We start from the raw sequence: 25,011 nt of genomic DNA, 5'->3' as shown, positions 1-25,011 counted from the left end.
GGGGGGTGGGAGGCCCCTCCCAGCCCCCCAGCGCAGCGGTAGAGGGGCACGGAGCCGGGACGCCAGGGCCGGCATCGTGAGGCCCCTCCCAGCCGTGCAACGGCAGCGGGGTGCAGAGCCGGGCAGCCCAGGGAGCCGGCTTGAATGCCGCCAGCCAGCTCCAAGCCGCCCAGTGCAGCGGCAGCGGGGCACCGAGTAGGGCAGCCCCGGGAGCCGGCTCAGCTGCTGCCAGCCAGCTGGGGGGTGGGAGGCCCCTCCCAGCCGCCCAGCGCAGCGGCTGCGGGGCGCGGAGTCGGGCAGCCCCGGGAGCCAGCTTAAATGGCGCCAGCCAGCTGGGGAGGTGGGAGGGGCCTCCCACCCCCCCAGCTGGCTGGCAGCACCTGAGCCGGCTCCCGGGGCTGCCCTACTCGGTGCCCCGCTGCCGCTGCACTGGGCGGCTTGGAGCTGGCTGGCGGCATTCAAGCCGGCTCCCTGGGCTGCCCGGCTCTGCACCCTGCTGCCGTTGCACGGCTGGGAGGGGCCTCACGATGCCGGCCCTGGCGTCCCGGCTCCGTGCCCCTCTAAAGATCCCCCTGCCCGGCTTCCAGGGACTCCCTGGAAGCCCGGCGGGGGGGTCTTGAAAGTGCTCTGCGCTGCTATCCCAGGCAGCTCAGAGGAGTTTAAAGACCCCCCCGCCGGGCTTCCAGGGACTCCCTGGAAGCCGGGCGGGGGGGGTCTTTAAACTCCTCTGCGCTGCCATCCCAGGCAGCACAGAGGAGTTTAAAGATCCCCCCGCCTGGCTTCCAGTCCCTGGAAGCCGGGCGGGGGGGTCTTTAAACTCCTCGCTGCCTGGGATGGCAGCACAGAGGTGTCCAAGCCGGCTCCCGGGGCTGCCTGGCTCTGCGCCACGTTGCCACTACGCTGGGTGGCTGGGAGCCCCGGGAGCCGGCTTGAACGCAGCCAGCCAGCTGCGCGGCTGGGAGGGGCCTCCAACCCACCCCAGCTGGCTGGCAGCGGCAGCGGGGCGCGGAGTCGGGCAGCCCCGGGAGCCGGCTTAAATGGCGCCAGCCAGCTGGGGAGGTGGGAGGGGCCTCCCAGCCGCCCAGCGCAGCGGCAGCGGGGCGCAGAGCCGGGCAGCCCCGGGTGCCGGCTCGGCTGCTGCCAGCCAGCTGGGGACGCCGTTCAAGCCGGCTCCCGGGGCTGCCTGACTCCGCGCCCCGCTGCCGCTGCGCTGGGCGGCTGGGAGGGGCCTCCCACCCCCCCCAGCTGGCTGGCTGCGTTCAAGCCGGCTCCCGGGGCTCCCAGCCACCCAGCGTAGTGGCAACGTGGCGCAGAGCCAGGCAGCCCCGGGAGCCGGCTTGGACACCTCTGTGCTGCCATCCCAGGCAGCGAGGAGTTTAAAGACCCCCCCGCCCGGCTTCCAGGGACTGGAAGCCAGGCGGGGGGATCTTTAAACTCCTCTGTGCTGCCTGGGATGGCAGCGCAGAGGAGTTTAAAGACCCCCCCCGCCCGGCTTCCAGGGAGTCCCTGGAAGCCCGGCGGGGGGGTCTTTAAACTCCTCTGAGCTGCCTGGGATAGCAGCGCAGAGCACTTTCAAGACCCCCCCGCCGGGCTTCCAGGGAGTCCCTGGAAGCCGGGCAGGGGGATCTTTAAACTCCTCTGTGCTGCCTGGGATGGCAGCGCAGAGGAGTTTAAAGACCCCCCCGCCGGGCTTCCAGGGAGTCTCTAGAAGCCGGGCGGGGGTGGGGGAGGTCTTGGAAAGTGCTCTGCGTGGCCCTGCCCACCTCCCAGCTGGCCGTCGGCGCGGGGAACGCGGGCTCGCGCCATCTTGACGCACCCTCCATAAGACAAGTTTTAGAGGAGGAAAACAAGATTTTTTCTTGTTTTCCTCCTTTAAAAACTAGGTGCGTCTTATGGAGCGGTGCGTCCTATGGAGCGAAAAATACGGTAAATACCAACTCTTCTTCTCCTCCTCCTCCTCTTATGCCAAATGTGAAGATGCTCAGAATCTAGAATAGGCTTCTTGTAATTGCATCATTCCCACATGTAAGGACAGATGCATGCATGCACACAGAGTTATCTATCTGTCTTAGAACGCAGTTTTAAATACAAGCTGGGCTTTCAGAAGTTGTTCCACCGCTGAAGCTCACAGCTGAGAAACTGCCCTTTGAAATAATGACAGTTGAAAAACACAGTGAATGTGAGCTGCTTTTCCTTGGACCCAGTTTGATCCACTGTCACTTTCATCCATAATATCTTCAAACATCTCTGCAAGCCTAGACACTGGCTCGCTTGTTATAAATAAAAGCCGGGCGTCTCGGCACTTTGGAATCGTCAGCTGTTACTTATCACCGACCAAGGCTCCCAAACTGAGTCAGGGGAAAAAAAAGAGTTTGAGCTGCTTCAAGGATAATCACCACTCCAGCTGACTTCGGTGGATTGCACCTGGCAGTATTCAGGACTGAGATGAAAAAGGAAGGGAGAACTTAATTGACGGGCTCAACCAAATCTGAGGCCCAGTCAGAAGACCCAGATACAAAAACAAGCAAAGGCCAGCGTGGAGCAGTGGTTAAGAGCGGTGGACTCTAATCTGGAGAACCGGGTTGGTTTCCCCACTCCTCCACATGAAGCCTGCTGGGTGACCTTGGGCTAGTCGCAGTTCTCTTCGAGCTCTCTCAGCTCCACCTACCTCACAAGGTGTCTGTTGTGGGGAGAGAAAAGGGAAAGAGATTCTAAGCCGGTTTGATTCTCCTTACAAGGTAGAGAAAATTGGCATAGAAAAACCAACTCTTCTCTGCCACTGAGCTATGGCCCATCCTATAATTTATGGGCATCAGCTTTTCTCTGTTTGGGCTTTTAAGAAATAGTTTTTTTCCTAGCCTTCCAACTTGAGAGCCTTTAATTGGAGATGCAATCAATTCTGCCAGGGATGTTCTGGGTTCTAAGCTCCACAGCTGATCCATGTCCCCTACCATATAAAGATGTTTTATTCTAAATCATGGTACTGGTCCAGGATGGTCTGCTTGGCTCACTGAGGTCTCCCACAGAAGCCTTTTCACTCTTTGATACCTGAAATCCTTTAAGATGAGACTAGAATCCCCTGCAAATCATGAGCTCTGCCACTGAGCCATCTAGCCCAGTACTGTTTACTCGGACAGAGGTGGTCTAAGGCAGAGGTCTTTGCCTTTCTCCTAACCCAGTAGCCTTTAACTGGAGACTCCAGGGACAAACCATGTTCTCCACAGTCCCTCTTGATGCTTGAGGGTACTGCCATAAGAGGGCACTGCCACGCTGGAGCCATTGGTATGACAGCTGGATACCATTGGCTCCAGCATGCTGAAGATCACCTCATTAGCAGCGTAGCAGGAGATCTCTCAAGTCCTAACCCAGGGACACGATCCACGCAAAGTCTGTACAGCTGCTGCTCGAGCAGACACAATCCCACTTCAGCAGGGAGATCAGACAGGATTTATGAAGAAGAATTGGTTTTTATATGCTGACTTTCTCTGCCACTTAAGAAAGACTCAAACCAGCTTACAATCACCCTCCCTTCCCCTCCCCACAGTAGACACCCTGTGAGGTAGGTGAGGCTGAGAGAGCTCTAAGAGAGCTGTGACTAGCTCAAAGTCACCCAGCTGGCTTCACGTGTAGGAACCGGGAAACAAATCCAGTTTACCAGATTAGCGTCTGCCGCTCATGTGGAGGAGGGGGGAAACAAACCCAGTTCACCAGATTAGAGTCCACCGCTCATGTGGAGGAGCAGGGAATCAAACTGGTACTGAGGGTACTGCCATGCTGGAGCCACTGGTTTGACAGCTGTATACCAGTCAGCGGCTCCAGCATGCTGAAGATCACCTCATTAGCAGTGTAGCAGGGGATCTCTCACCCAGGGACACGCTCCGCTCAAAGTCTGTCCAGCCGCCGCCTGAGCAGACACAATCCCACTTCAGCAGGGAGATCGGCCGGGACTTAGGAAGCACGGAACTCGCATTCTGCTTTGAAAACGCAGTAATTTACAAGGTATTGAAAATGCCTGCAATTTGTCTCTCCACAATCTCTGGCTGGAGGCCCAAGATAAGGGTGGCAGTGTCGGTACCCAAAGCTATTATCTGCCAGGGATAATTTGCAATTTTGTTGATATTAGCCTGGCGTCAGAAGCGACGTTGGGATGGCTTTCTCAGAGTCCACCTGAATTACCTCTCTCTGTAGTGATGATAACCTTCAGAATGTATAAAGGATAAATAGCTTTCATAGTGTGCAGTGTTCTTCTCTCCACCTCCCCCCGCCGGGCATTGTTTAAATTGTTCTTGTCTAGGAAAGTTTAATCTTTAGTGACCTGGAGATTACTCATAAATCATTTCTTATGTATATGTTTATAGGTCCCGCAAACGTTTGTATCCATGGCTCAGAGCAACATGATTCCCTGACTTCTGAAATTCATTTCCTGAGGAAGCAAAATCAGCTGCTGAACATAATGCTGGCGAACGGATCTCGAGGTAAGATAAGAAAATGCAACACTAAAGGGATGGGACAAAATTTGGAGGAGGCTTATCATTTGAATCAAGACAGAATATGAGAGCATGATGTTTTAGTTCTCAACAGCATGTTTAGGACAGCATATTTGTTACTTTACTGTTAAGCATTATGGCAGCTGCTGTATTCAATAGATTCTTGAGCACACCAGTTTTTATTTTTATTTATTTTTTCAAAGGCTTGGTTTCATGTCGTGTGAGTGCACCCGCCCGTTTGCTGGCATAATCAGCAGTCCCACAGAGCCCCATGGCACAGATAGTACACTGTTGGAGAAGGGGTCACTTCTGCCCCAATGTGCAGAATGGCATAATCTCCAGCCTCCACATACCCTGCCACTTTTGATCTCCCCCCTAATAATCCCTGCTCTTTGCTTCCTAGCCTTCAGAGGTGAGGCTGGTAGTAACTGTAGAATCATCGAGTCATAGAGTTGGAAGGGACCACCAGGGTCATCGAGTCCAATCCCCTGTACAGTGCAGGAAATTCACAACTCCCCTCACACACTCCCAGTGACCCCTACTTCATGACCAGAAGATGGCCAAGATGCCCTCCCTCTCATGATCTGCCTAAGGTCACAGAATCAGCATTGGTGACAGAGGCCCATCTAACCTGTTCTTAAAAACCTCCAGGGAAGGAGAGCTTACCACCTCCCAAGGAAGCCTGTTCCACTGAGGAACCGCTCTAACTATTAGAATTTTTTTCCTAATGTCTAGACCAGGGGTGTCGAACTGAATTGTTACGAGGGCCGGATATGACAATAATGCCACTTGGTCAGGCAGGGCCATGCCTCGCCAGCCCAATCGAGAGTGTGGGGCAGTGGCTGCCTCAGCTGGCTCATGGGCCGGATAAGAGTTCTCAAGGGGCCAGATCCGGCCACCGGGCCTTATGTTTGACACCCCGGTCTAGACAGAAACTCTTTTGATTTAATTTCAAACTGTTGGTTCTGGTCCAAACTTCTGGGGCAACAGAAAACAACTCGGCACCATCTTCTATATGACAGCCCTTCAGGTACTTGAAGACTTAGGGATTGCTTCCACGTGAAGGCTATCCACAGTCATTCCACATGAAGAGCGTCAGTTATAGACTAGCCCTGAGTGTTGTGTGCCTCAACTCGGAGTTGATGTCCATGAGCTGTTCTCACAAACTGATGTTTACCAACACTAAGATTATCTTTTCAGTCTTCTTGATAAAGGACATTCCCTTCTGAGAACCTAATTGAGTTATTCCAACAGAGAGTGTGTTACAAGCTACAAGGCTTCATGTAGTTGAGGCATTCCATGGGGGGGGTTTAATTTTTTTTCTGTTTCTATCAGACAACTTTCTCTTTCAAAAGTGCACAAGAAAATTGGAGTGCCAAAATTGTAAGCATCAGACAAGTATCTCATTTCAGCTGCTCCTTCCTTGATTTGGTTTTTGTTTTCTTGGGGGAGGTCCATAGCATATCTTGAACTCCCCAAGAAGAGTTGCTTAAGATCAACCATGGCCCTTTTGAACAATTTGAGGTTCTTCCCCTTGCAGACAAACAAAAGGAAAACGAAAAGTTGCGTGAATCACTTTCAAAGAAGCATATTATTGTTGAGCGCCTGCACAAGGACTTCGAGTACATGAAAAAAGAAAACGAGAAGCTGCAAAAAGAAGTGGGCAAGAGGGAGGAAGAAAACGGGCAGCTGACGCATGAAGTTTATAACATCAGAAATGAGTTAAATAGGTATTAATCCTATCGTTGCTTATCGTCTCTGTTGATAAGAGCCAGGTAGGATGGCCCAGGCTAGCCTGATCTCGTCAGATCTCAGAAGCTAAGCAGGGTCGGCCCTGGTTAGTATTTGGATGGGAGACCACCAAGGAATACCAGGGTTGCTGTGCAGAGGAAGGCACTGGCAAACCACCTCTGTTAGTCTCTTTCCATGAAAACCCCAAAAGGGGTCGCCATAAGTCGGCTGCGACTTGATGGCTCTTCACACACACACACACACAGAGTAGATAATCTACCTAAGACATGGGGGAAGAGGTGGAAAGGGAAACAAAGTCTGCCTAAAAAACGTCGGGATGTGACGTCACCCCATGGGTCAGGAATGACCTGGTGCTTGCACAGGGGACCTTTACCTTTTAAAGACAAAAAATGTCATTAATGAGGCAGATGACACTGGAGGAAACATTTTAAAAAGCCATACAATCATGGAGTTGGAAGGGGCGATGCCTGCCATCTAGTCAAACCCCCTGCTCAATGCAGGATCAGCCTAGAGACTCCTTGACAAAGTGCTTGTCCAGCCTCTGCTTAAAGACTGCCAGTGAGGGGGAGCTCACCACCTCCCTAGGTACCTGATTCCTCTGTCAAACAACTCTTACAGTAAAAAAAATGTTTCCTCATATGCAGCCGGTACCTTTCCTCCCCCAATTTAAACCCCTTATTGCAAGTCCTATCCTCTGCTGCCAACAGGAGCAGCTCCCCGCCCTCCTCTAAGTGGCAGCCTTTCAGATACTTAAAGAGATCAATCATGTCCCCTCTTCAACCTCCTCCAGACTAAACATTCCAAGCTCCCATCCAGCAGAATGCCTCCTCATCCCTAGAGGACCCACTTCCTGGTCCCTCAACTGCTTCTGGTGTTTCTTCTCACCTAAAAAAAACAAAATACAGTGAACCCAGCATTGTAGGTGGACAATGAAAGCCTGCCGTTGTTTGTTTGTTGTTGCTCTTGTTTAACAGCTGATACAGGTATTCTGGTGAGACGGTTACACCTTTGCTTTCTGATGGTTCAATGCATGCAACATTATTAAAAACATGGTTTAAAATTACTTTCAGGCTATGTGTAATAAAGTGTATATAAAACATATATAAAGCATAAATGAATTTTGTGTTTAGTCTTGGGTCCCATCCCCAAGGTATCTCATTAGGTATATGCAAATATTCCAAGATCCGAAATACAGAACACTTCTGGTCCCCAGCATTCTGGGTAAGGGATACTCAACTTGCACCCTGGGAATTTTGCTGGTCTTTAACGTGCTACTGGACTCAAATCTTGCTCTTCAACTGCAGACTGACACTGCTACCCATCTGAAACTACCTTGAGATCATAATGGCTAGGGCCGTTGGTGCAGAGTGGTAAGCTGCAGTACTGCAGTCCAAGCTCTGCTCATGACCTGAGTTCGATCCCGACGGAAGTTGGTTTCAGGTAGCCAGCTTGAGGTCTACTCAGCCTTCCATCCTTCCGAGGTTGGTAAAATGAGTACCCATCTTGCTGGGGGTAAAGGGAAGATGACTGGGGAAGGCACTGGCAAACCATCCCATAAACAAAGTCTGCCTAGTAAACGTCGGGATGTGACGTCACCCCATGGGTCAGGAATGACCCGGTGCTTGCACAGGGGACCTTTACCTTACCTTTACCTTTAGGGCCGTTGGGGGCTTTATCTTCTGCTACAGTATGTTTCTGGAGCTGTCTGCCTTGCAGGGATGCCCCTGTGCTCCATCATGCTTTTTCTGCAGGTTGGGATCACGATCTGGGTTTCTGTGGTGTGGGACGGCTGCGATGACGATCTCCTTTCAGGGCAGGAGGTGTAACTGTATGACCCGGTCAATTCCAGCCTTTCCATTCTAATTTCCTTCCAAAGGGGTTACAGTTGTGGCGTTTGCACAGCCAGATCACATTTAGGAGGTTGCCAGGGTCTTAAGCACTTACTAATCTCCTGAATTGGAATGTCACAGGCTGCAGACAGAACTGAACGCAAAACAGCGCCAGCAGTTGGAGAACGACAAATTGCTGCACTCGCTGCAACTTGAGCTCAAGGTGTACGAAAAGTTAGACGAAACAATCAAAAGTCAAAAAGGTATGAACAGTGGGATCTTGCCCATAGCTTTTCTTGCTGCAGCCCCCTTGTCTCTGGATTCCGTTCTCTGTTTTCAGTTGCTGGCTTCATTTCCCCTAACTGGAAAAAATAATGGCTATTGGATCAGCCTTCAACACAGGGGCTTTGAAATTGTGAGGTCGGCCCACTTTAAATGGGCCTGGGGGCACATATGATGTTCCAAGAAGAGAGAGGATCCTAAGGCTGGCATGGTTTTCCTTCCAGCCACTCATGGGTGGTCCTTGGCCGTGGGCCAGCATGGTGTAGTGGTTAAGAGCGGCAGACTCTAGTCTGGTGAACCAGGTTTGATTCCCCACTCCTCAACATGAACGGTGGACTCTAATCTAGAGAACCAGGTTTGATTCCCCACTCCTCCACATGAGTGGTGGACTCTAATCTGGAGAACCGGGTTTGATTCCCCACTCCTCCACATGAGCGGTGGACTCTAATCTGGAGAACCAGGTTTGATTCCCCCACTCTTCCACATGAAGCCTGCTGGATGACCTTGGGCCAGTCACAGTTCTCTCCGAACTCTCTCAGCCCCACCTGCCTCACAAGGTGTCTGTTGTAGGGAGAGGAAGGAATGCGATTGTAAGCCACTTTGAGACTCCTTAAAGGTAGAGAAAAGTGGGGTATAAAAACCAACTCTTCTTCATCTCTCTTCTCCAAAAACTCTTGTTCATGCTATAATTGTCTTGACTAAAACTTTCTCCTTTCTGGCTTTCATTCTGACCTCTTGGCCCTCTCACCTACAATATCAATCACATATCCTGCCATTCCTTTGCATATCTCAGGATAGCTTAGCTGGTTCTCCCTTTCCCCACTAGCCTCATAACAACCCTGTGAATTAGGTGAATTAGGGCTGAGACAGAGGAACCGGCCCAGGGTCATCCAGGGAGCTTTATGGCTGAGTGGGGGTTGGGAGTGTTGAAATTGGGTTTCTGCCACCCAAGTCATTTACCTCTGTCATGTCATTCTAGCCATTTGAGACCTTATATCTTTAAACCACTTCTTGGCTGCTCCTGGATGCAGCAAGGCTGCTCATTACCTTCTGAGTCTCCTATGGCCTTGCTTGCCATTGTCTCTCTACTCAAATATCCCCATCGCCTGTGACCTTTCCTCCCCCAGTTCCATCATCCCCAGCTGCGCAAAGTTTGTCTGCTACCTCAGTTGTGAGCCAGCATGGTGTAGTGGTTAAGAACGGTGGTTTGGAGCGGAGGACTCTGATCTGGAGAACCAGGTTTGATTCCCTTCCACATGAGTGGCGGAGGCTAATCTAGTGAACTGGTTTCCCCACTCTTACACATGAAGCCAGCTGGGTAACCTTGGGCTAGGCACACTTTCAGCCCCACCTACCTCACAGAGTGTCTGTTGTGGGAAGGGGAATGAAGGGTGATTGTAAGCTGGTTTGATTCTTCCTTAAGTGGCAGAGAAAGTCGGCATATAAAAACCAACTCTTCTTATTCTGCTTCATGGGAGGAAGCCATGCCAGTGTAAGAGGTTTGATCTGGGGCACAGCAACCTTAGGTATAGCCTTTCTGTAACATTTGGCTGGTGTCACTTGAGAGAAACCATTTTCCAAGTTAACATTTCTTCATGCTGTTAAGAATATAGCCACTCGTCTGGGAGCTAATAAATGTTGGTTCTTCCAGATGACAAGCATCTGCTGGTTTAGGATACAAATGACTCACATCTGCTAGTAAAATTTTTGTAGGCTTCTTACTTTAGTGGACTTCTTTTCAAGGCTATGGTGTAGCTTAATTCTAGTGATTTGCCGCCCTGTTTTTCAGTTTGGGTGATTTTCCCACTGGAAGAAAAGGAGGAGGAAGAAACTATGAGAACTTAAGGGATAGCATAGGTATTCTCTTGTAATGTCATCTTAGAGCAGGTTTATAATGCTGATTGTTAGTTGTTTTTTATCAGATGGTGGAGAGGCACTGAACTTGTTGGGGAGAGCAGGAGTCAAGGCACAAAAAGTGCTTTTTACAACCCATTCCTTTTTTAAAAAATATATATTTTATTAAATATATAACAAAAGACAATACAAAAACACAGTATCAGACATAAAACCATACATACAGTATATCTGACCTTCTAAAGAGCACCATTTAACTGCTGTATTCTATGATATCAGCTAAATTACTGGAAAGGACTAAATAAAAAAGAAGTAAAAAACAACAATATCCCTTAGTTAAAAAATAGTATACCTCTTAATAATTTTTAAAACATATATTTCTTATTATATTACTCCTTCAAGCTGGTCTAAGATTTTATTAGACTGACCTCCTATTAGTCTAGTCAAAATGATTAACATATCAGCGGTACAAAAACTTATACTTTTACTAAATAACAGTATAACATTAATATTAAGTATATGTATTAGCAAAATACAAGACAGTATAGACCTTAATGGAGTTATCTATAGCAAGAAATAGTAATTCAGAAATCAATCCATAACTAATACGTATTTGCTCTAGATATTCTAATGCCTAGTTAAAAAATTACAATTGTGCATAATCATAGTAAGGCTTCCATTTCCTTTGTAGCTCCCCTAGGGGTCTTTTGTTCAACAGCCCATTCCTGAAGGGGATCCAAAGCTCCTTTGGAGCTGGCAAGACCCCATGCTGGCGTAGGTGCCACCAGCACCCGACACCAGTGCAGTTACTCCGCCAGGGCTTTCCTGGGAAAGCTTGTACTGCTGGGGGGGGGGGGGCATTTCCAGGATGTTCCCAGGGGTGGAGCTGCCACATTAAGAACATTTCCCACCCTGGCTCTGTTTTCTCATGATTTCAAATAAATATATTCTAATAGTCAAGTGTGGTCTGCGCATATGTAAATCCACAGATCAGGACCATACCGACCAAAAACAGATAGTTCTGCAAACTTGGGTAACCCCTCAGGTTACTCCTCCATCAACCCTGCCAACTGAGGCTGCAAAATTGCTGGCAGGTGAGAGAGGAGTGGCTGCTATCAAGGCAAGTGACAGTAGACATGGGGGGCGGGTGGAGAGAGAGAAAGTAAGAGAGAACATAAGAAAGGCCATGCTGGATCAGATCTAGGCCCATCAAGTCCAGCAGTCTGTTCATGCAGTGGCCAACCAGGTGCCTCTAGGAAGCCCACAAACAAGACGACTGCAGCAGTAGTATCCTGCCTGTGTTCCAAGGCACCTAATATAATGGGCATGCTCCTCTGATCCTGGAGAGAAAAGTTATGCATCATGACTAGTATCCATTTAGACCAGTAGCCATGAATAGCACTCTCCTCCATGAACATGTCCACTCCCGCTTAAAGCCTTCCAAGTCGGCTGCCATCGCCACATCCTGGGGCCGGGAGTTCCACAATTTAACTATGTGTTGTGTGAAGAATTACTTCCTTTTATCTGCTTTGAATTTCTCTCCCTCCAGCTTCAGCAGATCACCCCACATTCTGGTATTATGAGAGAGGGAGAAAAGCTTCTCCCTGTCTACTCTCTCCATACCATGCATAATTTTATAGACCTCTATCATGTTGCCCCCTAACCGCCTTCTTTCCAAGCTAAATGGCCCTAATTTATTTAGCTTGGAAAGGAGAGGGATGTGAGGGGGAGAGAGAGAGACTCTGAGTGAAGTGGGGGAAGAGAGGGAGGAAACAGATGAAAGGAATGGGATGGCTGCCCTGCAAGTTGCTTGCAGGTCCCCACTTGTGTATATATTATTCCTTTTTTGTACTTTACATTGTTGTTGACTCAGCCTTCCATCCTTCCGAGGTTGGTAAAATGAGTACGCAGCTTGCTGGGAGTAAAAGGAAGATGACTGGGGAAGGCACTGGCAAACCACCCCGTAAACAAAGTCTGCCTAGGAAACGTCAGGATGTGATGTCACCCCATGGGTCAGGAATCACCCGGTGCTTGCACAGGGGACCTTTAGCTTGTAAACAGCCTTGAGCATTTTTAAATGGAAAGGCAGCATATAAATTCGCTGAGTAGGTAAATTTGAGGGGAACGGGTTGATTGCTATGATTAGCACTCATGCAGTTTAGTCATGTTGCGAAAACATTCTCTTTGTTTCCCCTCAGTTTCAAATAGGATATTTTTGCTAACATTGGTATCAATGTTCATTCCTTGGAATATTTTACAAACAGATATATTGTTATATTTTACCTTTTTAATCAATGTTAATTTTCATCTATTAAGTGCAAGTTTGTCCTTTCTTTCTTTCTTTCTTTCTTTTTTTCTTTCTTTTTTTCTTTCTTTTTTTCTTTCTTTTTTTCTTTCTTTTTTTCTTTTTTTCTTTCTTTCTTTCTTTCTTTCTTTCTTTCTTTCTTTCTTTCTTTCTTTCTTTCTTTCTTTCTTTCTTTCTTTCTTTCTTTCTTTCTTTCTTTCTTTCCCCCCCCATTCTTTTCTTTCTTTCTTCCTTCCCACCTAAACGATGCTTTCAAATGCCCTTCAGAATTTACAAATCTTTTTTTTGTTCCAGTCCCATATTATCCATAATTTTGCCTTGGGTATGCAACATTAGCTTTTATAGACAAATTGAAAAATAATTTTGGCTCTTATTAAATCTTTGGAGGGTAGAAGCAATTAAGATTGGTGGATCCCCTCCCCCCAGGCCATTATCTACCTACTGTTTGTAGTTAGTTCTTAATATCTGGCTCAAACGCGCTCGTTCAGCATTTAATAATGACGATTATAATTGTTCGCAACGGTGATTTATTTTTGTTCAACGTCCTCAGATCTCAGCCGTGACGGATCAGACGAGTGCTGGAAAGATCAAAACAGCCCACTTGACTTGCATGAACTATTAACTGAAATACGGGACTTGAGAGCACAGCTTGAAAGAAGCATCCAGGCAAACAGGACGTTGCACGAAAAACTCGAAGAGCAGCTTTCAAGAGGCAGGAGACAGAAAGCCAGCTCAGGGTCGACTGTGAATATCAACTACCTTTTGAAACAAGAACTGCAGCATTACACTGGGATCAATGGTACGGGGCAGTACACATTTGAATGGGTGACTGCTTTAAAGGGGTCTGCTCGTAGCCGGTCCACCAAAAAGCAGGTTGGCAAGGAGAGAACTTGAGCGTGCCATAGATTGTTGTGCCAGTGTGTGTATTGTGCAGGAGCCAGCGTGGTGTAGCGGTTGAGAGTGGTGGTTTGGAGCAGTGGACTCTGATCTGGAGAACCGGGTTTGGTTCCCCACTCCTCCACGTGAGCAGCGGAGGCTAATCTGGGGAACTGGTTTCCCCACTCCTACACATGAAGCCAGCTGGGTGACCTTGGGCTAGTCACACTCTCTCAGCCCCACCTACCTCACAAGGTGCCTATTGTGGGGAGGGGAAGGGAAGGTGGTTGTAAGCCAGTTTGATTTTTCCTTAAGTGATAGAGAAAGATTTATTTATTTATTTATTCATTCATTACACTTTTACCCTGACCTCCCCGGCCCAACGGCCAGGCTCAGGGCAGCTATATAAAAACCAACTCTTCTTCTTCATCCTCCTCTTCCTCAAATTTAACTCTGTTGAGACAATATTTTCAGAACGACTCGCTGGTCTTTATCTCAGAAACCTGCAACTGTTTGTTCCATTTGCTTAAAGGGGGCTGGGGGTGGGGCGGTTTTGCAGACTGTGTCTAACAGCACAGTTGGATTACGTTTCCACACATTTTATGCTTACCTGAATGGTTTATTTAATGCACGAGTATAGAGCATTTGCTGCAGGAGGCAGCGCATTACTCACCAACGATCAATATGTGCTTTGGATGGTCTGTGAATAAATCAGCAGAATAAATTTTGTACCCCAGAGGAATATTTTTCCCTCTATTTGCATTGCTGTTAAATGAAGGACGCTAGCAATTTAAAACGTAAAGGAAGACAGAAAATACTTGCATGCCATGGAACTCTGCCTCATAAGGGGACATCCAGAGTTTTGCAGCACTGTGGAACATAAATGGATGCTTCTTAGCTCCAAATGCTACAGAAACAAATACTACAGCTCTATTTGCTGTTTTCTTTTCATATGCTTGATTTTGTCGGGTTAAGCTGAAACACTTAAGATAGCTGAAATGTGAGCAGAATTCGTTGTGGCTGTTTCAGCCCTGTGACATTTCAGTTTCATCTTAAAATTCAAATTTGCAGTAAAAATTTAATTTCCTTTGCAGGAATTCCAGCATTGAAAACAGATATTTCTGGTGTTGGCAAATGGCGCTAATGTTTATGTTTGAAGGGCCAGTGGAGGGGGAGTATTTTTGCTAATCCTTGATTTTGGAATTATTCAGTAGAATTGGACTGTAATCAGATGAAAGGAAGCCTGGTTTATTCCACAGTTGAGCACCTTCCTTATGTCCTAGCACAGAACCGAGTTCAAAGACTTCTGGATTTGGGAAGTTTTCAGCCTAACCCCCAACATCTGAATTGAGCACTGGTAAATGGTGTTAAGGAGGGAAGGCAGCATGGTATAGCCTGATCTTCTCAGATCTCGGAAGCTAAGCAGGGTTAGCCCAGGTTAGTATTTGGATGGGAGACCACCAAGGAAGTCCAAAGTTGCTATGCAGAGGAAGGCAATGGCAAACCACCTCTGTTAGTCTCTTGCTCTGAAAAACCCATAAGGGGTTGCCATAAGTCAGCTGCCACTTGACGGTGCTTTACATACACAAATGGATGTTATTTCTTGTCCACAAATCATAATGGCAAACCTCCCGGTTTGTGGGCAAGAAGCAAATTCCATTTTGCTGAAGTGGAAGGATTTGGACATCACAACTGACTGTGGTTAGATTGAAGACTTCCTAAGTCAGGATGTCTTTACTCTCAACACTGTGCACAAAGGAAGAAGAAAAGTTGATTTTTATATGCCAACTTTCTCTACCACTTAAGGGAGAATCAAACAGGCTTACAGTCACCTCCCCTTCCCCTCCCCACAACAGACACCCTATGAGGTAGGTGGGGCTGAGAGAGTGTAATTAGCCCAAGGTCACCCAGCTGGCTTTGTGTGTAGGAGTGGGGAAACAAATCCAATTCCCCAGATTAGCTTCCGCCGCTCATGTGGAGGAGTGGGGAATCAAACCCGGTTCTCCAGATCAGAATCCACCGCTCCAAACCACCACTCTTAACCACCGCACCACGCTGGAAGAAAGATGAAGCGTGCCGGCCTGAGGCAAATCAGGTTTGTCTCTCATTACAAACTTGGTTTGTTTGTAAGAACTAGATTCAGTCTTTGGAGAGGACCAGGCTGGGATACCTCAAAGCAGTGGGGAAAGTCTCTTTTGTCATCAGATTATTTCAGACAGGTGGTGACTGTCCTTTTGGAAAATCCTGTTTGTTTGTTTGTAATATTTAATACCTGCCTTTCTCCCAAGTATCTCAGGACCCAAGATGGGTAACAACAATGTAAAAACAGTATAAAAAATAGAATAAAATAGCATATATAACATACATTAAAATCATATTATAACCTAGCTTAAAATACCTTGTGTCCCAACCAGCAGAGTATTCTCCCTTTGCCCAGACTCAGGCTGCCCCAAAAGCCAGCGTGGTATAATGGTAAAGAGCGGTGGATTCTAATCTGGAGAACCAGGTCGGTTTCCCCACTCCTCCACATGAAGCCTGCCGGGTGACCTTGGGCTAGTCACAATTCTCTCCAAACTCTCTCAGCCCCACCTATCTCACAAAGTGCCTGTTGTGGGGAGAAGACGGGAAGCTGATTGTAAGCCAGTTTGATTCTCTTTTAAAGGTAGAGAAAATCAGCGTATGAAAACCAACACCACTTCTTCTCTGAAGTAACTAGGGTTGCCAGCTCCGAGTTGGGAAATATCTGGACATTTTGGGGGTGGAGCCTGAAGAGAGGGTGGGGTTTGGAGAGGGGAGGGACTTCAGTGCCATAGAGTCCAATTGCCGAAGTGGCCATTTTCTCCAAGGGAACTGATCTCTGTCTAATGGAGATCAGCTGTAACAGTGGAAGATCTCCAGCCACCACTTGGAGGTTGGCAACCCTAGGAGTAACTGTTTTGTAGCCTTGCCAGAAAGCCCAAAGAGTAGAACCTCCCTGACTTCTGTTCCACAAGCATGGAAAAGCTATTGAAAAGTCTGAGCCCACACCATTGCAGGATGCTCCTTAGACAAATCCAGGACCAACATTAGGCACTGCTAGGAGGAATGAGGCTTCCTCACAAGAATGTGCAGGGAGAGGCAGTTGTTCAAATATGTGGGCTCCAGACTATGAAGGCCTTGAAAGGTACCCAGAAATTAATCAGCAGCCAGTGAAAGGATCTTAAAAAGATAACGGTCCCCTGTGCAAGCACCGGGTTATTCCTGACCCATGGGGTGACGTCACATCCTGACGTTTACTAGGCAGACTTTGTTTACGGGGTGGTTTGCCAGTGCCTTCCCCACTCATCTTCGCTTTACCCCCAGCAAGCTGGGTACTCATTTGACTGACCTCGTAAGGATGGAAGGCTGAGTCAACCTTGAGCCGGCTTCCTGAAACCAACTTCCGTCAGGATCAAACTCAGGTCATGAGCAGAGCTTGGACTGCAGTACTGCAGCTTGCCACTCTGCGCCATGGGGCTCCTGAAAGGATCTTAGAATAGCATTAACACGGTCCTGCCAGCTAACCTGTGATAATTATCAAGTTGCTGCGTTTTGTACCCGCTACAGTTTCCTGGTCATCCTCAAGGGCAACCCCACATAGATTGTGCAAAAAGGGAGCCAGTTTCCTCACTGAGTGTAGCAGGGGAAAAAGCATTTGTCAACAATGATCCCATTTCATTGTAACATAGCAATTTCAGTAAGGCGAGCCATCCTTAAAGATTGTGAATGTTTTAAAGATGTTGTACATATCAGGCCAAAGTTGAGCCCTTTACAGCATAATCCTATGAATGCTTTCCTGGGAGTAAGCACCACTGAATAGACCTGAGTAGGATTCTGAGTAAACCTGCTTAGGGCTGCACTTTAAAAGTCCAGCAGTTTCAGTCGAAGGAGTTTAAACCCATACTTAACTCCTCCACTGAAGTCAATGTGAATTCACAGTGGATCGCGATCCTTTCTTTTGTATAGAGGCTTTGAAGATAGGCCGCAAAGAGATTTGCACGATTTACCCCTCTAACCAGGACAAATGCTACCTGAACTACCTCAGATAATTCATATTATCCACCCTTTACAGACTTTGCCCTCCAGCCCATGAAGGTTAGAGCTTGTTTTAAAGAACGAGAGAGAGGGAGCTAATGATCTCAAGCTCTGTTTCGATTTATGAACTTCTCCACATTTGAAATGAGTGTGTAATTTGGTTGCATTTCTGTCCTGCCTTTCATGGAACTCCAGGTGCTGTACGTGGGGTTCCCGTGAGATCTGCCCAGGTGCTGACCAGATCCACTCTCGCTCAGCTTTCTGCAAGGTTCTTGTGCCCTTCACCACTATCCTGAGACACAATTATGAATGTGTAGAATACACACAGCTGTGACATTACCCTCTTACCGACACTCTTCTCTTTTGATAACTAGAGTTCAGATTCCCCACGGCCGACAGCAATGTCCTTGCCTTACAGCAGAAATACGGGTGCTGCACGTTGCCATTGAAAGCAGGTACTGCAACAGATAGCAAAATTCTGAGTTTTTAACGCATGTTCCATTTTGTCAGATGGTATAGTGGTTAAGAGTGGCAGACTCTAATCTGGAGAACCAGGTTTGATTCCCCACTCCTCCACATGATGCCTGCTGGGCTAGTCACAGTTCTCTCCAAACTCTCTTAGCCCCACCTACCTCACAAGGTGTCTGTTGTAGGTAGGGGAAGGGAAGGTGATTGTAAGCTGCTTAGAGACTCCTTAAAGGTAGAGAAAAGCAGGGTATAAAAACCAACTCATCTTTTTCTAATACAAATAATTTTATTATGTAGCCCCACCCTGGCTAATCTACACTCTGGTCACTCGTAGAAACAATCCAAGAATGAGGCAGTTTTCTTACTGCTGAATGTCACTTACGGAAAGGGCAAGGAAAGTATGAACGAGGGAAAAACCAGTAGTGGAGCCTCCTGGAAAGCGCCTGCTGAATTCAGTCGTTTTCAAACTGTGCTTTGGAAACATAAGGAGGAAGAAAGAATTCTAATGAGCCCATCAGAGAAAGAACACAAAAGCAGCCAGGGTCCAGGCCCAACTGATAATCCTTCTCCTTCTAGCTCCATCCTAGAGATTATTAAAGAGAGGGCATAAAGCTGCCAGGCATCTCTCCCTCATGCCAGGATCCAATTCCAGCTGTGAGCTCCCAGCTCCTACCTGGCACCAGTAGCACCTGAGTGGAATGAGGTGGAAGCAGGGTGCTTGATCATCTCTCCTGAAGCAAGATATAACTAAGAACCCCTTCCTCCTGTTGCTTTCAAAGTGATATTTTAATTGATGCTTCTATTTTTTCTTTTTTTTTAAATTCTATACTCTTTGAGAGTCGTCGTTTTTGCCTGAATGACAGAGCAAAAATCGAGTAAATAAATAATCTTGGGTGAGAACAAAATTCTGCCTGGAGCGGCTTCCCTACCAAAGGCATGATTTCGGATGCTTAAAGGCACATTGCCTGACCTGGGTGGCCCAGGCCAGCCCAATCTCATCAGATCTTGGCTGCTAATCAGGGCCAGCCCTGGTTTAATTTCCCATTGGTTCTGGTCCGACCTTCTGTGGTAACAGAAAACAACTCTGCACCATTCTCTATATGACAGCCCTTCAAGTACTTGAAGATGGTTATCATATCACCTCTCAGTCCTCTCTTCTCCAGTCTAAACGTACCCATCTCCTTCAACGTTTCCTCATAGGACTTGGTCTCCAGACCCCTCACCATCGGAAAGTGGTGAGCTCTCCTTCCCTGGAAGTTTTTAAGCAGAGGCCAGAAGGCCATCTGTCAGCAATGCTGATTCTATGACCTTAGGCAGATCATGAGAGGGAGGGCATCTTGGCCATCTTCTGGACATGGAGACTGGGTGGGTGGGTAAGTGGGGGGAGGTTGTGAATTTCCTGCATTGTGCAGGGGGTTGGACTAGATGACCCTGGTGGACCCTTCCAACTCTGTGACTTCTGTCAAAATGGCTGCTGTGGGAGGAGGAGCTGGCCACAAAATGGCTGCTGCAGCTTACCTTCGGTCACACATTCTGGTATATGAGAGGGAGAAAAGCTTCTCCCTGTCCACTCCATACCATGCATACCCCTGGGGGAGCTATAGCAATGCCCCCCTCACCCAACAGTTCTTCCAGATTTTAGAGAATTATGAGAATAGAACACCCCTTTCTCAAACAGAGGGGAGGGGTTGCAAGCCAGGGAAACAACAATGGGATGGAGAAAAGAGTTGAACTGGAGCTACAGGTTTCATCAGCTAGCCATGTTGCTTAGGACTGCAGACATTATCTGACCTTTGGTCTCTTGTGCATTAGATGCAGAGCTATCTTTGGATGATTCGGACAGATCTTCCCAGGGCAGCTCCTCAGCTAGCCAATCCCATGAGCCTTGTGTTGTTCCTGGCCATTGCGTGTGGGCGGACAAAAATGGCAGGCATGTCCTTGGTTTGGTTGAGGACTATAACTCTTTACGGAAGCAGATCTCTGGAACGCGAAAGCTGCTGTCTGAAGTGGAGCTTCCTCTGGAACATCAGGAGCTTGGAGTGAAGGTATACAGCAGGGTTGCGAGCATGAATCGGCATGACTGCCCTTTAATTGTGCTTTCAATAAAGCACTTAACAGAGAAATGTGACTGAGCCAGTTTTCTGAAATAAATTTCAGAAATAAATTATGTCTCACAACTTTAAAAGTAGAGTGTGTCAACACAGTTAAAGACAGGAGATTTGGAGACCAAGAGAGAGGAGATTAAGTGTCCAATTTTCTTTAGATGGTTAGTAGATTATTGAATATATCAAAACAAAATCTTGTTATAAACAATAATCAACCGTTGTCCTGACTTTGCTTTGAGATGTCATCACGTAGCCATATTGGATTGGCTACACGGCACTGTGATGTTACGCTGATCCCTGAGTAACTAGATTACATAGTAAACGAGAAGAGCCTTCTTTTAAAAAGAGGGAAAAAAACAGAATCTTTAAAAAAGAATCTTTAAAAAAGATTCTGAGCTGTGTCTCAGTGGTAGAGCATCTGCTTGGCATTCAGAAAGTCCCAGGTTCAATCCCCAGCATCTCCAGTTAAAGGAACCAGGCAAGTAGGTAATGTGAAAGACGTATACCTGAGACCCTGGAGAGCCACTGCCAATCAGAGTAGACAATCCTGACTTTGATGGACCAAGAGTCTGATTCAGTATAAGGCAGCTTCATGTGTTTATATGTTCCAAGTGCTGCAGTGATAGAGCATCTGAAATGCCTGCCCCAACCAACTATCCTTCCAGATGGGTGAGAATTATAATAGGAAGCCCCCTTTTCTCAGACATGCTGTGTTGTAATCCAGGGAAGCCACAGTGGGATGGGGGGATAGGATGAGGTGCAGATATACATTCAAGCAACCTCTGGCATCTCCAGGCAAAGGATCTTAGGAGGCACCGGCACAGACCTTTCTCTGCCTGAGGCCCTGGAGAGTTATCTCTAATCAACGTTATCTCCAAATACTGGATTAGAAAACAATTGTTCTGACCCAGTTTGTGATTGGCAGTGTTGAAGGGGAAGGTGAAAAATGTTCTCTCTCCCAAAATTGTTGCCACTGGGTCAGCAGCCAGGATTAATTGTCACCCCAACAATCTCCTTAAGTGCACCCGTTTGCCATTGGAGAAGGGGCATATCTCAGTGGAATAGCATATGCCTTGCATGCCGAAGGGCTCAGTTCCACTGCTGGCATCTCCAAGAATCTTGAAACTACCAGAGACACACGAGTGTTAGTGCTGTTAGTCGGAACAGATGACAGTGGATTACAATGGACCAATGGTCATAAGAACATTAGAAAGGCCATTCTGGATCAGACCAAGCCCCATCAAGTCCTGCAGTCTGTTCACACTGGCCAACCAGGTGCCTCTAGGAAGCCCACAAACAAGACCACTGCAGCAGCAGTGTCCTGCCTGTGTTCCACAGCACCTCATATAATAGACATGCTCCATAATTTCACAACGCGTTGTGTGAAGAAATACTTTATCTGTTTTGAATCTCTCCTCCAGCTTCAGCAGATGACTCCACGTTCTGGTATTATGAGAGAGGGAGGAAAGCTTCTCCCTGTCCACTCTCTCCGTACCATTCATAATTTTATAGACCTCTATCATGTCTCCTCTGAACCGCCTTCTTCCCAAGCGAAACACCCTAAGCGTTTTAACCACTTTAACCATTGCTTGGTTACACTTACAGGCTGAATCCATGCTGTCACCAATTTAAAGGATAGAATCATAGAGTTGGAAGGGGTCATGCAGGCCATCTAGTCCAACCCCCTGCTCAATGTAGGATCAGCCTAGAGCATCCCTGACAAGTGCTTGTCCAGCCACTGCTTAAGGATCTCACATCAGCATCTCACAACTGGCTTTTTGTCAATCCAAAGAAAAATTTAGAATGTTATCAAAGTAAAATGCCTTGAAGGTTGCGGACTGCAACCTCACTTTCTCAGTGGCTCATGGGAAAAAAGAGGGTGTTTCTTATTCCTGTAAAAGCAATCCCACCCCATATATCCCAGTCCGCCCTGGTCCCCCCTCCACATTTTCTCTCTGTGCACTCCTCGCCGTTCCTCATCTTGGCAGCTTTGCCCATTTGTTTTCTCATCTGTCGGCATAAGAAAACATTTTGCCTTGGCCCCAACAGTTAGCTTAACATTAAACGGGACAGTTTAAAGGGCCTGCTAAGGAGGAAACATCTATATTGCCTAAATGAATGTTGGGAGTCATTTGAATTTCAAATAGCATGCCATGAAATGCAAATCAGATGAGGAAAAGTCTTTTCCAAGTGGCACAGCAAATGTAGTAAATGTAACCTTTTATTAATTACCATTATTGATTAGGCAAAGTTGCCATCCATTCCCCCCCCCACCAAATTCTTGAATAATGTATAATTCAGCAGCCTTTTTAACCTAATAAATTAGTTTTGCCTGGCACACAATACACTTGTTCATCAAAATGAATCCAACATTCATAGCAAATTGGATTTATGCCATTAATTAAAGCCTATGTTTTCATAATCTTTTTAGGATAAAATAGAAAACTTTTCTTTTTTTAATTCTGCAATGCAGGTTGCATGCCAAGCATCTCTGGACAGACATTCTTCAGCCATCTGTGCTGCGCGGCGCAACTTGGAAGAAGCGGCTGGTCTCTTGAAGCTCCTCTGGAGAGTCTCCTTGCCTATGAAAGTTGTCCATAAAACCGCTTACTCTCTTCAGGTATGGGGAACAAAAGCAGCGGACCACTTTAGCTGAGAGTGCAAGCTGCCCATCCTTATTTCTTTGTTGAAAACCTTTTTCTAAATCCCAAACTCTCCACCAAAGTGCCGACATGGCATACAATAACAACATGCAAAAGGATAACCAAAGCTCTGTGTGTGTGTGTGTGTGTTAAGTCGCTTCTGACCTACGGTGACCCTATGAATTGATGTCCTCCAAAACTTTATCGTTAGCAGCCTTGCTCAGGTCTTGCAAACTCAGGGCCATGGCTTCCTTTGTAGTAGTAGTAGTAGGAGGAGGAGGAGGAGGAGGTTTTTATATGCTGACTTCCTCTACCACTTAAGGCAGAATCATATTGGCTTACAATCACCCTCCGTTCCCCTTCCCACAACAGACACCCTGTGAGGTAGGTGGGGCTGAGAGAGCTCCATCAGAGCTGTGACTAGCCCAAGGTCACCCAGCTGGCTTCGTGTGCAGGAGTGGGGAAACAAATCCAGTTCATCAGATTAGCCTCCGCAGCCCATGTGGAGTGGGGAATCAAACACGGTTCTCCAGATCAGAGTTCACCGCTCCAAACCACTGGTCTTAACCACTATACCACTCTGTAGAGTCAATCCAGGAGCCCCGTGGTGCAGAGTGGTAAGCTGCAGTACTGCAGTCCAAACTCTGCTCACGACCTGAGTTCGATCCCAGCAGAAGTCGGTTTCAGGTAGCCGGCTCAAGGTTGACTCAGCCTTCCATCCTTCCGAGGTCGGTCAAATGAGTACCCAGCTTGCTGGGGGTAAAGGGAAGATGACTGGGGAAGGCACTGGCAAACCACCCCGCAAACAAAGTCTGCCTAGAAAACGTCGGGATGTGACGTCACCCCATGGGTCAGGAATGATCTGGTGCTTGCACAGGGGACCTTTACCTTTACCTTTAGAGTCTATCCATCTCATGTAGGGGCTTCCTGTTTGGCTGCTGCCTGTGAGAGTCTGTGTGCCTTGTGTGTTGTTATCACAATCCCCCCACCCCTCTCTGCTCTGGACTCGTAAAAGCAGTTCAGCCCGTTTGGCCTCTCCTGGTCTCAGGCACCATATCTGTCAAGACCTGACTGGTATGTCTCACAAGTGCCTCCCCTGCTGTGTTTCCCCGGCCGCGCTCTGGTTCACTCCCTCTTGCCAATTCCGGCCTTGGGATGTAGATAACCCTAACTGACTCTCTGGGGGCGATTGATGTCTATACTATGCCCATCTATCTTGTAGCTTCCCATAACAATAGGTGTGACCTTTTGCCACTCTGTAGGGGATATAATCAGGTAGTTTTACAGACTAACTCACTTGCAACTTTCTATACGTGTGTGGACTGTATCTATTGTGACTTCCAATAAAGAAACCTTGTTTCAACATTTCTGAATGAACAAGTGATTTTTGGGAATCGCACAGAGAGACCAGGAACCCTCACATTAAGTTGCAAGTCATTACCACGTTGTCCAGCTCCTGTACCGCCTCTGGACAGTTATGGCTGGCAACGGGGACTCCAACGACAAGCCGGAGGAGGGCGACCAGAAGAACGGCACTGTCCCCACAGAGCCGACCGTACCCCCGCCGGACAGAAAATCACCGGGGAAGACACCAAGTGCTCCCGACAACCGACCCAACTTGGGGACTAAGGCAAAGAAGACCCGCTTGGAAAGCTGGTTGGAAACCCCCAAGCATTGGTCGCTACCGAAGGGCGACCTGCAGTCAAGGCGGACTGTACTACACGGAGTAGGATTCGAGGACGATCCCGCTCGGAAGGAAGCCGTACTCGTTCATCAAATGGAGGAAGAACGGCAGCGCTGGCAGTTGGAACGCCAGGAATTACTGGACGGAATGGACCTGATGCAGACAGCAATGCTGGAGATGGCCGGAGCCATGGATGCGCTGAAGATCCAGCCCCCACCCACGGCTCCACCGGACGGAGGCCGACAACCGCCGCCCAACCCTCTGGTACCCCTCGCTCCGCCACCGCGCAGAGACCTGAAAACCACGTATGACGGGTCGAGTGACCAATTAACCTTCTTTATGGTGCAAGTGGATGTTTTTATGCGTGAACAGGCACGGACCTTTACTTCTGAGGATTCCCGGGTCCAGTATGTCGCTTCCCTCCTTCAAGGGGAGGCGGCCGCCTGGATGGTCCAGCAGTATGAACTACGCTCCCCGGTTTTGCGGAGCCTTGACGACTTCATGGTTGCCCTTCGACATCGCTTCGAGGACCCGCACTTGGGTGAGCGAGCGAAGGTGGCTTTACAGCAACTGCGCCAAGGGACTAAAACTGTTGCGCAGTATGCAAGCGAATTTCAATCGCTCTCGAGTCGGGTTATGGACTGGAGCGAGAATACCCGAGTGCAGTGTTTCCG

The 25,011-nt window shown here is 47.9% G+C and overlaps 1 protein-coding gene across 1 annotated transcript in view; it reads left to right on the top strand.

Annotated features, from left to right (window-relative positions):
- Window positions 1-25,011, top strand: part of CDK5RAP2 (CDK5 regulatory subunit associated protein 2) — a 197,462-nt gene that overhangs the window by 158,956 nt on the left and 13,495 nt on the right. Inside the window, exons 29-35 of the mRNA XM_056860248.1 lie at window positions 4,359-4,475; window positions 6,028-6,217; window positions 8,210-8,331; window positions 13,060-13,308; window positions 17,813-17,893; window positions 19,719-19,951; window positions 22,485-22,631. Coding sequence (XP_056716226.1) covers window positions 4,359-4,475; window positions 6,028-6,217; window positions 8,210-8,331; window positions 13,060-13,308; window positions 17,813-17,893; window positions 19,719-19,951; window positions 22,485-22,631 — 1,139 coding nt within the window. The remainder of the gene's footprint in view (window positions 1-4,358; window positions 4,476-6,027; window positions 6,218-8,209; window positions 8,332-13,059; window positions 13,309-17,812; window positions 17,894-19,718; window positions 19,952-22,484; window positions 22,632-25,011) is intronic.

This window comes from Euleptes europaea, chromosome 14, assembly GCF_029931775.1.
Source record: "Euleptes europaea isolate rEulEur1 chromosome 14, rEulEur1.hap1, whole genome shotgun sequence".
Taxonomy (NCBI): domain Eukaryota; kingdom Metazoa; phylum Chordata; class Lepidosauria; order Squamata; family Sphaerodactylidae; genus Euleptes; species Euleptes europaea.
The sequence above is the reverse complement of the archived record's forward strand: the minus strand, read 5'-3'. Positions and strand labels throughout refer to the sequence as shown.